The 12,979-nt window shown below is 39.0% G+C and overlaps 1 protein-coding gene across 7 annotated transcripts; it reads left to right on the top strand.

Annotated features, from left to right (window-relative positions):
- The first annotated feature begins 67 nt into the window (after positions 1 to 67).
- On the top strand, positions 68 to 12,544 carry LOC134824556 (leucine-rich repeat-containing protein 56-like). 7 transcript variants are annotated; one of them, XM_063836465.1, is made up of 14 exons: positions 68 to 97; positions 4,158 to 4,236; positions 4,387 to 4,534; positions 4,864 to 4,962; positions 5,564 to 5,682; positions 5,811 to 5,937; positions 6,180 to 6,287; positions 7,236 to 7,463; positions 7,689 to 7,755; positions 7,956 to 8,003; positions 9,941 to 10,038; positions 10,154 to 10,180; positions 10,495 to 10,635; positions 11,596 to 12,544. In XM_063836465.1, exons 2-14 carry the CDS (start codon positions 4,184 to 4,186, stop codon positions 12,007 to 12,009), a joined length of 1,677 nt encoding a protein of 558 aa, XP_063692535.1. In that variant the 5' UTR covers positions 68 to 97; positions 4,158 to 4,183; the 3' UTR covers positions 12,010 to 12,544. The 7 variants fall into 7 exon arrangements, with proteins under 7 accessions (XP_063692535.1, XP_063692534.1, XP_063692539.1 ...); XM_063836464.1 differs by having other exon boundaries at positions 7,689 to 7,773; positions 11,596 to 12,109; XM_063836469.1 differs by lacking the exon at positions 4,864 to 4,962.
- Positions 12,545 to 12,979: the final 435 nt, after the last annotated feature.

Genomic DNA, 12,979 nt, shown 5'->3' with positions numbered 1-12,979 from the left:
AGACTAAGTTTTCTGATATATTATAAATATAATTGATGTTTTGGGACAAAGTGAGAGTCTCACTTTACAACACTACAAATCTATTACATTTATTGAGCTATGTAACGTAATTGTAACGTCTCGTCCATGTCAAAGGCATGGGCTGAAACGTAGACAACTATTTGTTTGAAAAACTGGGTGGAGACTCTCACTTTGCCCCAAAACATCAATTATATGATCGACCCACTCAAAAGAGCGAAAACAGATTGTTATATAGGGGTCGTTCACATATTACGTAATCAGCCGAGGGGGGAGGGGGGGGGGGGGTTCCAAATGCTAACGGTTGATTACGGGGGGGGGGGGGGGGGGGGGTTTCGGCCGTTGATTACGTAATCAAAATTTTCTTTTTTACCCTCTACAATAATAACAATTTGACAATATTTTAATTCAAATTCCACTCAATTTCACTCTGATAGTGATAAAATTTAGAAATTGATCGAATATCCGGCTATAATAGTAAGTAGTTTAGAAGGTGCTTGGCCGGATATCATAACAATGATTTCGGCTCATCATGATAGCATGATCAGGGTAGCATGAAACGTAGAGAAAAGTGTTTTCTAGGAAAAAAGTCAAGGGGGGGGGGGGGGGGGGGGGGGGGTCAGGCCATGATTTCGTAATATTGCTGTCAGGAGGGGGGGGGTTGGGTCTTAATTACGGTTGATTACGGAATGGGGGAGGGGGGTAAAAATTACTAAAATATTGATTACGTAATATGTGAACGACCCCATATTATAAATTATAATTTTGGGAGAAGTGAAATGTAATTTAGACAGACATATAAAATGAAACATAGTTATGGAATTGAAGCAATGATATCACATAAATTGGACTTCACGCATAGACTTCAATTGATCTAGAATAAGAGTTATTAATAACCTGTACAATCTACATCCTCACGAACTTTTTGGTAAAGTGAAGCAATCCATTTTAGTAAATTTTTCCAAAATCGTTCTAGAGTCATCATTATGATGCTATCCATTTCCCCCGAATTTTAGGTCTTTTTTACGAAAATTTACCATATCCTGGCAATCTTAACGTTGGGTTGTCATGAAAGATATGTGGGCGTTCAAAAATCTCCATGGGGCAGCAAAGTTGTGTGACATTAAGGTAGTTTTTAATGCTTTTACACATACTTGGTCTGCTTGAAATTTGTGCAAAGCTCCAATGGGGCTCTGTAGGCTTGTTGGTTGGTTCTAAGCAGTGGTGTAGCATTTTTGTATATTTCGGTCTTGCAAGATCTTGCAAGATCTTGTTTATTACTATGCTTCTATTATGTCTTGCCTGGTGTGACATAATAGTTATGCAATATAACTATACAAATATCTCATTTGTTGGAATATTATATCTTGTGTGGTGTGACATATAATGTTTATTTTATTTGGTTGTTTGAGGGTTACTGTAGATGACAATCTCTGTAGAAGGCCTTAGACCAGTCCAGCAAGGAAGGGCGTAGTACAGAAGCTCACTTATCGTGTGTATGTACAGTGGCGTAACGACCGCCCCCGCTACCCCTGCTAGCAGAGGGGCGGCACCTTAGGGGGGCGGCATTTTCCTGGATTGTAGGTCTGATTTCACGGAAAAAGCGCCTTATTGGTGTGCTGCCCTGTCGAATTTAGCGTTCGGTCGACGTAACAAAATATTTGGGGTACCATTTTTGCTTCAGGGGGCGGCAAAAAGTTGTAGGGGGTGCCAAAAAAAGCTCCCGATAGGGGCGGCAAATTTCAATCAGCATGGGGGCGGCACAAAGTAACGATGTCCCTATGTCTTCAAAAAATGTCGGACAGACAGGAGTACACTGGTTAGACTCTCAGTTTACTTTAATATAACGTTTGGTCGACACAAAAAATATTAGGGGTACAAAAAGTAGTAGGCAGCAGGGGGTCAAAAAGGAAACGTTACACCACTGTCTATGTTGCTCCGTAATGGTGTTTGGCCTTTAAATGTTAACTATTTGTGCAAGAAGAGTCAGATACAGTTACTCAACATAAATAATCATAATTCGCAATTTGACACTCAAATTTAACATAAAATAATGATAATAACAATAAATAAATTTTTTTTTTACAGCACCAAAAGGTTAAATAATTAAAATTTACCCCTTATATGCTCAGACATGTAAATGATACCTAATTGACATTGGAGATTGTGCATCTTGCCTATTTAGGACGGGGGTGAAACTAATAGGAAATCAAGTTAATAACTGCAAATTTTTAATCCTGGCTAAATAAGGCAAATGCACCTAACTAGAAAATATCCAAGAGAGGTTACTGGTACGTTAGCAGGTTTTCTAACTCATCAGCCTTAAATTATTTGATATATGAATATTTGACTAATGTTTCCCTCACATTTGTATTAAAAAGCTGGCTTCTTAATATTATAACCCAATTTAATATTATTATATATATATAACCCAATATTCATTTCTTTTTCTCCCCTAAATTTAAACCCCGGCCCACACTTAGACATTTAGCCATGATTTAGTATTGAACACCCAAAATACTTACCGTCCTTAATAATCGTAAAGACCATTTGTTACAAAATAGCTGCTAGAATAATGCATGCCAAATATTCCCTCTTACACCCACAAATTATAATGCCTTCCTATCAACGCCTCTAATTTGGTCACTAATCAACCAGACTAGCGTTCTGGTGTGCACAAAAGCTACCAGCCAGTACATTCCTTGCCCCGCTAGTTGATAGTCAAAAAACCATACAGCTCAGAACAAACGGCCATTTACCACTAAGAGCATTATATGTTTTCATTTGTTTAAATTTTATGCTGTAAAATGTGCTAAAACTTTGATTATTTGTTTAATTGATTATTTGTTTAATTGACAAGATCCATGATATTTTAACAAGTGAATGTAAAAATGGGAAAAGCTGTTAGATCAACCATTATAAACGAAGAAATAAAAAACGAATGCAACGTTATCTTTAGAAAGAAGCAGTGTTGCAGTTAAACACAATAAAAACAATGAATAAGTTTTGAAAGCAATTAACTGAACTAGCGTTTCGGTGTGTGCAAAAGCTCTCAGGCACGCGCATTCCTTGCCCCGTTAGTTACCTGTCCTTCCAAACCCAAACTAGCAGTCAAGGACAAAAAGTCATACACCAAATGGGCATTATATTTTATGAATTGTTTTACATCTTTTTATTCTGTAAAATGTGCTAAAATTAAATTTCTTGTTTCATTGAAATTTCTTGTTTCATTGAAATTGAAATATTTTCTTGGTGCCGCGCACTATGACATTAAAATTCGTAAGAAAAATCGAGCGCTACCATGCATTTTTCTTAATAAGTTATGGTTACTATCACTATGACTATGTAGTGTTTTTGTCTGTATGGCGCTTTTAGGGTTTCACTGAAGTAAAAGTCTTTAGGTCTACAGTGCAGTACATCTATTCTGAAGGGTACCCTTACAAGAAACCAGATCTTTCGGCAGTGTAGGGTCCCTTCTCATTTGCAATTAATTTATCCCTCTGTTTTCGTTGAATGAGGAGAAACTTTGCCAAATGATCTGGAATTTATTAAGGGTAACCTTCACCTGAAACAACATTAACTAATTATTGTTACTTTTGTCCAGATTATGATTGTGCTACCTTTGATCTTATTATTATCGAAGACAAGAGATCATTCTTAACTATATGGATGAAATCTCCTGAGGTCAAATCAGCCGAATGATAATGAAATCTGTTATTGAGGATTCAATGAAAAAAGTCCTGTTATTGTACGGTTCTGTAAAGTATGCTATATGATATCATTTTACCTATGTCTGTGATTCTTAAACATTGAAAAGTTTGATGAATCGTAGTTATTGTTTTCATCTATCCCTCTTGGCCTCGTATGTATCAGGAGATATGCAATATTAGTCCATTTCAAAATTTGGTTATAAAATCAATGCTTTCGGTTCTTTTTGAATTGATTATGGGAATTGGGAATCATACAGAAAGCCCAATTAATTGAAATTCTGTATGTTTGATAGATCTTAGGTATTATTTTCATCTAGCCCTCTTGGCCGCGTATGTATCAGGAGATTAAAGCACCCATGATGTGGTTCTTTTTTAATTGATTTGTTTACTTACAAATTGTGGTCAGTTTAACCAAGTTATACTTATCAGGTCTTCGACATAGGGAATGGTTTGAGATGGCGTCACTGCAGCATATGCCACAATGTTCATCTCATAGCAATGGCATTAGGTGAGGTTAATGAATTCACAACGAAATAAAAAATAAAATAAAATTTTAAATCATAAATGATATCTACAGTAACATAATTAATTACTAATTAATTAACAAATTAATTAACTAATTAATTAACTAATTAATTAACTGATTAATCACCTCCAGGAGTGTGATGCACAGTGACCCTGTTAGACCTGGAACACCCTCCTTCCGCATAGTCTCAACACCTGCCGTCAATCCATCCCCCACTTTCTCTGATGCCTTTGAAGAAGAGGAGGTGTTGTTCGAGGATGTACTCTCACCTAAAAAACTGGTTTATAATTAAATATTTATACTGTAAGCACTGAGCATGATTTAATTAGAAACTGTGATTTATGTTAAATTGTGAAGCACATTCTTCAATAATTTATCTGTGGTGTTTGGTGTTGCTTTATAATAGCACGATGCATTTAACTGCAATACGATGAGAAATGTCAGCTACACGATATTACAGGTTTATTCTTTGAACGAGAATAAACCTGTGAATTAAGTTTTAGTTATAAAACAATATCTCAACAATCTGTCTAGGATGCGGATGGTGGTATGACTGCGACTAGACCGCACCTGGTGACACCCTACCCTCACACAACTATACATTTGCAGGGTGTCACGGGTGAATACATTCCAGTCATACCATCGGGCCAGGACCTTCAGGACGAGCTGGACGGTTATTTGTGTGGCGAAATTCCTCTTTTTCATATGGTGAATGATGTGTTCTTAACTATGTTTTATTTGTGTGGCGATATTCCTCTTTTTCATATGGTGAATGATGTGTTCTTAACTATGTCTTGTTATTTGTGTGGCGATATTCCTCTTTTTCATATGGTGAATGATGTGTTCTTTATAACTATTTGTGTGGCGATATTCCTCTTTTTCATATGGTGAATGATGTGTTCTTTATAACTATTTGTGTGGCGATATTCCTCTTTTTCATATGGTGAATGATGTGTTCTTTATAACTATGTCTTGTGCTCATATTTTCAAGCATACGTTACCAGTGGATCTTTACCTATTATTCAAGTACATTTCTGGGATGTTTAGAGTAAACACTGCTGAGTATAAGTTTATCTTAATAGTGGTTTCATTAAACTTCAATTTATTATTATTATTTATGTTGTACACTACACATTCAGATTTCAAATGGAGCATGTTTAATGTTTATCACTTACACAGACAAAGATACCATGTTTTAAAGCAATCTATTAAATAAATTATTATTAATTTTATGCACTCAATATTTGTTGGTGTTGCTACTGATATAGATTGTTTTTGTCTTGTTTTTGACATTCAGCAACATTTTCAGAGGCAGCTGTCAGGATACTCGGATTTGAGTCACGTGATATCTCTGGATCTTATTGTGGATACCTCTGAAAGCAGTCTTGGGTCCCTTGGCAACTACCTGCCCAACATTAGGGAACTTAGGTAAGTTCTATTGGTCAAAAGAGTAACATTTTATTGCCACAATATTCAGTGTGATGCCTACAGAATACAGATTAACAACCAAACATTTAATTAACATTTAATTAATAATTACCAACATTTAATTACAGGTTGTCAGGAAGTAGGATTTCCTCAGTAAGAGATCTAGGGACGACACTACGTTCCCTACAAGTATTGTGGATGAGTAGATGTGGTCTCCAGGACTTGGATGGTATAGGTTCTATTGGAACACTCAGGGTCAGTAAGCTAGTTTCTACTTTTTTTCAGATTTTCTTCAGATTTTCTTCAGGGTTTTTTTTTCAGATTTTCATGAAGCTTATAAGTTAGCACTGCAAGTACTCATGCAATAATGTACTAATAAATTTTAAACTTTTGTTTAATAGTTTTATTAAAAATTAACTTATTCAAGGAATCATTACAAGCCTAGAATAGTGTTAATTAATAATTGCGTGTTAATTAATAATTGTCTTGTATTTTAGGAGCTGTATCTATCCTACAATGAGATCAGTGACGTGAGCCCTCTCAGTATGGTCGATACTTTGGAGCTTGTTGATATTGAAAGCAACAACGTTGACTCCTTAGACCAGGTCTGTATGTATATATTTTGTATTTAATACTTTTCATATTTTATAGAGTACAGCAATAAATTAAGTTTATCGAAGTAATATGAGTTTTAAAAACTTTTTCCACAATAAAACAATAAGTTTACTGCAATAAGATCCAAAAAACTTATAAACTTATCCAGTTCTTGTGTCCACGTTACATATCCCCTGTAGCGGACATCATAACACCAGGCATCTCCACCCCAAGTCCAGCTGTATCTTTAGGGCCTGATTGCAAGAACATCCCACCTGCTCCCTGTAAATGCAACGCATCACGTGCAATCTGTTCATCTAGTGCATGCAGCGCATCCATACCTTCATGATGTACTACCGCTTTACCCTGTAGTTTGTGAGGTAGAGCGGATAAAACTCCATCTAGACTGTGTAGTGCATCAAGTGGAGCTGGTTCCTGTTCTGTGATAGGACCTGCTTCTGTTAGGGAGAGTAGTACTAGAAACACTGTGGTGTAAAGTAACATGTTGAACTAGAGTATGAGAGAGCGCTGTTACCAAGACAACTGAGAAATAGTGGGGAATAGTTGGAAATAGTGGACCGGTTGTGATGAAGAACAGTCTTCTAGTTTTCTAGAACTTTTCATATTGACAGATCTTGTTAGGTTGCTAGATTTCACACACCTATGTGATACAGATAGTTGATAGGTGTATTGTTTACATGAGAGCTGGACTTTAATATTTGACATGTTGCTGAATTAGAACTTTTACAAGAATCTTCACAATCTACGTCAAAGTGTGCAGGTGTTCCTTTATAAGATAACTGAACTGTTATAACAAGATGGTTCAACATGTACACAATGGTTGAAAATAAAATAATCAGCATTTACTCGATCTGGATGAGCGGGAATGGTCGTGTAGCCTCAGAACGTTGTACAACTTAACATGATATCTCGTGTATCTAATCTCTTATCTCTTTCAGATAGAATTCCTCTGCATGTGTCCCAACCTATCAACCCTGAACATAGAGGGTAACCCAGTTACCTCGCTCATGAGTCCTGTTGAGCTGAGGAAGAAGATATGTGTGTTGTTACCCGAGCTGAGATATCTAGATGACCAGCTACTGAAGGGGCAGTTATCCGGCGGATCACTTACTACTTCTTCACATCCGCTCCTGGGAAATACGGGGAATTTACAGTCTGAGATATCGGTGTGTTGTAATGTTATAATATGATTAGATCTGAGTTAAATTTGTGTTATAAGTAATTGATTCACTGTTTTTAATTGTTTCTAAGTTAAGCGTGGCTTCTCTGTACTGATTGGTTGGTTAGTGTCACGTGCTCCTGGTACGTTGCAGGTTACCAGGTTACCAGGTTCTTGAAATACCTCAATTTTTATCTCTTATTAATTCACAGTTTATCACATTCCTCCTCAGGTGGTTAATACTTCTTTAAAAGACACCATGTCAGAGGCTCAGAGACGTCCTAAATCTGCTAAATTAGGTAAATCTGCTAAATTAGGTAAATTTATAGGCCAATATTAAAGCTGCTTCCACCAGTCTTGCTTCAATGTTTCTGATTTATTGTGGAAGTTTAGATTTCACAGGTTCACTAGTCTTCTTCTTCGTAGGGGGCAGTGGTCTTTACTTTTCACTAGTCAATATTACCCAGTTACTTTTAATGTAACTTGTGTTTGTTTTCAGAAAGAGAAGATACCTCTTCATCCATTCCCTCTCCTACTCCCTCTCCAGGTATGCAACCTAAATATTTCAGTTATTTGAAGTATGTGACTGGACGTACCCACCACGAATAGTATCGAGTATTATTATTGTCACCTTTTCAATTATCATGTTCTGGTGTCTGGTTACCATGTTTTGAGAAATCTTGGATCTCACTTTTTGATTTTAATGAAATTTCGAATTGTATTATTTTTGCGTGTTAATTATTAATTTGCATACCGTATTTATCACACGAAAGAACTGTACATTACACTGCACAACACACAATACACTACACTATACACTTTACACTACATGATCACACACATTAACCCCAGGTATACCCCCGGATCACACACATTAACCCCATGTATACCCCCGGATCACACTCATTAACCCCAGGTATACCCCCGGACCACACTCATTAACCCCAGGTATACCCCCGGATTACACACATTAACCCCATGTATACCCACGGATCACACACATTAACCCCAGGTATACCCCCGGATCACACTCATTAACCCCAGGTATTCCCCCGGATCACACACATTAACCCCAGGTATACCCCCGGATCACACTCATTGACCCCAGGTATACCCCCGGATCACACTCATTAACCCCAGGTATACCCCTGGATCACAGTCATTAACCCCAGGTATACCCCCGGATCACACACATTAACCCCATGTATTCCCCCGGATCACACACATTAACCCCAGGTATACCCCCGGATCACACACATTAACCCCAGGTATATCCCCGGATCACACTAATTGACCCCAGGTATACCCCCGGATCACACTCATTAACCCCAGGTATACCCCCGGATCACACTCATTAACCCCAGGTATACCCCCGGATCACACTCATTAACCCAAGGTATACCCCGCATCACACTCATTAACCCCAGGTTTACCCCTGGATCACACTCATTAACCCCAGGTATACCCCTGGATCACAGTCATTAACCCCAGGTATACCCCCGGATCACACTCATTAACCCCAGGTATACCCCGCATCACACTCATTAACCCCAGGTATACCCCCGGCCCGGATCACACTCATTAACCCCATGTATACCCCCGGATCACACACATTAACCCCATGTATACCCCCGGATCACACACATTAACCCCAGGTATACCCCCGGATCACACTCATTAACCCCAGGTATACCCCGGATCACACTCATTAACCCCAGGTATACCCCCGGATCACACACATTAACCCCATGTATACCCCCGGATCACACACATTAACCCCAGGTATACCCCCGGATCACACTCATTAACCCCAGGTATACCCCCGGATCACACACATTAACCCCAGGTATACCCCCGGATCACACTTATTAACCCCAGGTATACCCCGGATCACACTCATTAACCCCAGGTATACCCCCGGATCACACACATTAACCCCATGTATACCCCCGGATCACACTCATTAACCCCAGGTATACCCCCGGATCACACACATTAACCCCAAGTATACCCCCGGATCACACACATTAACCCCATGTATACCCCCGGATCACACTTATTAACCCCAGGTATACCCCCGGATCACACCCATTAACCCCAGGTATACCCCCGGATCACACTCATTAACCCCAGGTATACCCCCGGATCACACTCATTAACCCCAGGTATACCCCCGGGTCATACTCATTAACCCCAGGTATACCCCCGGATCACACCCATTAACCCCAGGTATACCCCCGGATCACACTCATTAACCCCAGGTATACCCCTGGATCACACTCTTTAACCCCAGGTATACCCCCGGATCACACTCATTAACCCCAGGTATACCCCCGGATCACACCCATTAACCCCAGGTATACCCCTGGATCACACTCTTTAACCCCAGGTATACCCCCGGATCACACTCATTAACCCCAGGTATACCCCGGATCACACTCATTAACCCCAGGTATACCCCCGGATCACACTCATTAACCCCAGGTATACCCCCGGATCACAGTTCAGGACTGACACAAGGAGCTGTGATATGTGGTCCTCCAAGTAAACTCCGAACTAAACTCACTAAAAACGTTAAAGAGGTCGGTTTACTGGTTTTTCTTATTCGATTTGAAAATCTTGGACCTCTGAATTATTAAAAGCTTAATTTTTTGAAACATGCCACCAGTGTCATTTACATAGTTTATTACATTGTAGAATATCTACTCTGACATTCTGGAAAAAGTAAGTATGATCGTTGTGATGTTACTCCTCCATCTAAAGCATCCATTTCAAATCTTCTGTGTAGTTTTAGTGATTTCAGTTCATCGGGTAGAAACTTGCAAGATAAGAGCATTTTTTCTTCCGTTTTAATAAGGTTGCTGGTTGAATCTTGAAGCATATTTGATTCGATTGTTAATTTGGTGTAATTCACAATCCAAGGTTTAAGATTTGTATTATATAAACCACGATGTTTTGAAAAATTGAAGGATATTTAGTATTTACCCCTATTTACAAATCATATTGGTCGTTGGTCCACACTGATTGGCATATCCCAGAGTGCACCTCCGACACCGGTGGGAGCGTGGAGTGAAGATCCTGATGAAATGTTACAAGAGTGGAAAACCAGCAGAGACTGGTTATCTAGAGAGCTTACTATTGACAGTGTTAACGAAGAGAATACTAAATCTGAGAAAAGGGTTAGTCAATTGTTATCTCAATCATTCTTCAGTCTAATATCTATTCAAATATTCTTTAAATACCATACTCCTGTTTCTCGTACCATTTTTTGTTGCTGAATTTCTATTTCTAAATTATGATCAGTCTCTGAATTTCTTTTATCCGCATCTATTTAGCCCGGAAACATTCCACCTCAAACCCAAAGAACACAATTAATAGAAATACTAATTCCCTTAAATTCCTCTCCATTAAAAGCTGGACCCTTTTTATTTTTGACACATTATGCACATCGCAAGCTCCATACTTCATAAAAACTAGATTACATTGCATGCCAACCTGTAACTTTACTACATTGCATGCCAACTTGTAGTTACGGAGAATTGCGTGACCCCTGGTGGCTTATTGTCAAGTGGATTAGCTTGTGTGTGTGGGCTTTGATCACGTGATACTCGTCATCTCTTTACATGCTGTTTCTACAGAATAATGTTAGTGTAACATGACTACATATATAAATTATAATAATGTCAATATCATGCATGAGCACGCTCTGTTTTACAATAGTGTGTTACATGTAGGTATTATTTGTGCAATTCCTGTAGCAACATTCTGTAAATAGTCTTCTCGTCAGGTTACCAGGTTACCAGGTTGCCAGGTTGCCAGGTTGCCAGGTTAACATTCTGTAAATAGTCTTCTCGTCAGCTACACGCAAAATGTAGCAAAACTATTCAAGTAATACGAATCTTTTACTCACAATGATGGTACCTATATAATACAAATTTAGCAACGCAAACAATGTCTTTACGTCAATAATTCAGCATAATTAATAGATTTGAAACACGGTTTATAAGCTTAATAGTGAACATGTTGTTTACAGGAACCAAGGTTTGGTTAATCATGAAGTTAGTTGCACGGTTTGAAATATATGGGCTAACAGGTAACATGTTTGCTAATTGTCTCAACAAGTTATCTTCTCATTCCAGGCAAACTACGAAGCAGCACTGCGTGAAACAAGTCGTCCCAGCTCTTCCCGGAAACTCTCTCGTCCCACCAGCGCAGCGCGCAAATCACCAACAAACCCATCTCCGGTACCAAAATCCGGCAAATCAAGGACTCCTACATTTTACGATGAGAGTGTTGATGTTGAGGAACGTGCGGATAAAAGAGTTGCACGTGACAATCATGTGCCCAAAAAATCTGCACGTGAGCAGCGCGTTGGGAGTGGATCACGGGAACAGCGTAGTGGTTCACAGGATCGTCGTAGTGGTTCACAGGATCGGCGTAGCGGTTCTCTTGATCGACGTAGCATTGATCGCTCCAAAGGTAAGGAGAGACTATCGAAAAATGAACTCTGTGTCAAGCAGTTCAGAACTACCAAGACGAAGAAAATCAGTTGAAAGAACGAAAGGCAGCGTTAGTCTGGACCCAGAGTTACTAAGTAATCCACGCAGCCCCACAGAGTTACTAAGTAATCCACGCAGTCCGACAGAGTTACTAAGTAACCCACGCAGCCCTCTAAATGCCATTTACAGACCTACATCTGGGGACTCTTCTCGTCCAGAGATGAGAGCATTGCCGACCCCTCCCGCTGCTGGCAAAGTTATGTCGTCGAGGTTCAGACGACTAAAAGTGTCCATCGAGGACCAAGTTACCCAGCAGTCCACAGTTGATGTACTGTATAGTGATAGAATGCCTAGACCTGGCCTTAATCGTCATAGTATGGCTCTTCCAAAAGCACCCGCTGGCAAGTAACTCCTTATTGGTATTTTTCAAACTATTACTTGGCTGGGTCGTGTGATGGTGAAAGTTTCGTTATTGAATCGAGTGCTATTTAGGGCCCACCCCCGATTTTTACTTTGAAGTGTATATAATTTGATAATTGTAAAATTTGTTTTGCGTATAATATAATAACGATAGTTGTTTGTTATGAAACTGACGAGTTTTCGTTGCCATGAATATTTAAAACAATTAAACTCAAAAATGCCAAACAGAAATACCCCTTAATTTTAAAAGGGTCTACTTGTAACCATGGTAACGTCGTCAAATTATCATGAAAAGCCAAATTATTTTCGCGCGCACGTATTTATTTATACGTGCGCGCGCGTCTCCGTTTTTGATTACATCGATTAAACTGATTTGCTAATATATAGAGGATTGCCCATTTAATTGATAAACATGCACAGGACTTGTGTCAATTGCCTTACACCCCCTTGCATTATAGAGGAGTTAGATTCAGAGGAACTAAATACATTGTTACTACTGAGGCTTATTGGCCAAGAGCGTTCTAAATCACTCCTTATGCTACATTGTGCTACATTGTGCTACATTGTGCACTAAGTCAAGTGACCGGGACCGAAGAGTACTGGT

The sequence above is a fragment of the Bolinopsis microptera genome, chromosome 12 (assembly GCF_026151205.1).
Source record: "Bolinopsis microptera isolate Bmic1 chromosome 12, MBARI_Bmic_1.0, whole genome shotgun sequence".
NCBI classification, from domain to species: Eukaryota; Metazoa; Ctenophora; class Tentaculata; order Lobata; family Bolinopsidae; genus Bolinopsis; species Bolinopsis microptera.
Note: the sequence above shows the minus strand (reverse complement) of the source record. Positions and strands in the feature narration are given on the sequence as shown.

Excerpts from the sequence above, each read along its gene's own strand:
- LOC134824556 (XM_063836464.1), top strand. The coding sequence starts at position 4,184 with ATGGCGTCACTGCAGCATATGCCACAATGTTCATCTCATAGCAATGGC. Across the intron at positions 6,288-7,235 it reads ACGTTGACTCCTTAGACCAG|ATAGAATTCCTCTGCATGTG; the intron begins GTCTGTATGTAT and ends TATCTCTTTCAG. Across the intron at positions 8,004-9,940 it reads CTCTCCTACTCCCTCTCCAG|GTATACCCCCGGATCACAGT; the intron begins GTATGCAACCTA and ends CATTAACCCCAG.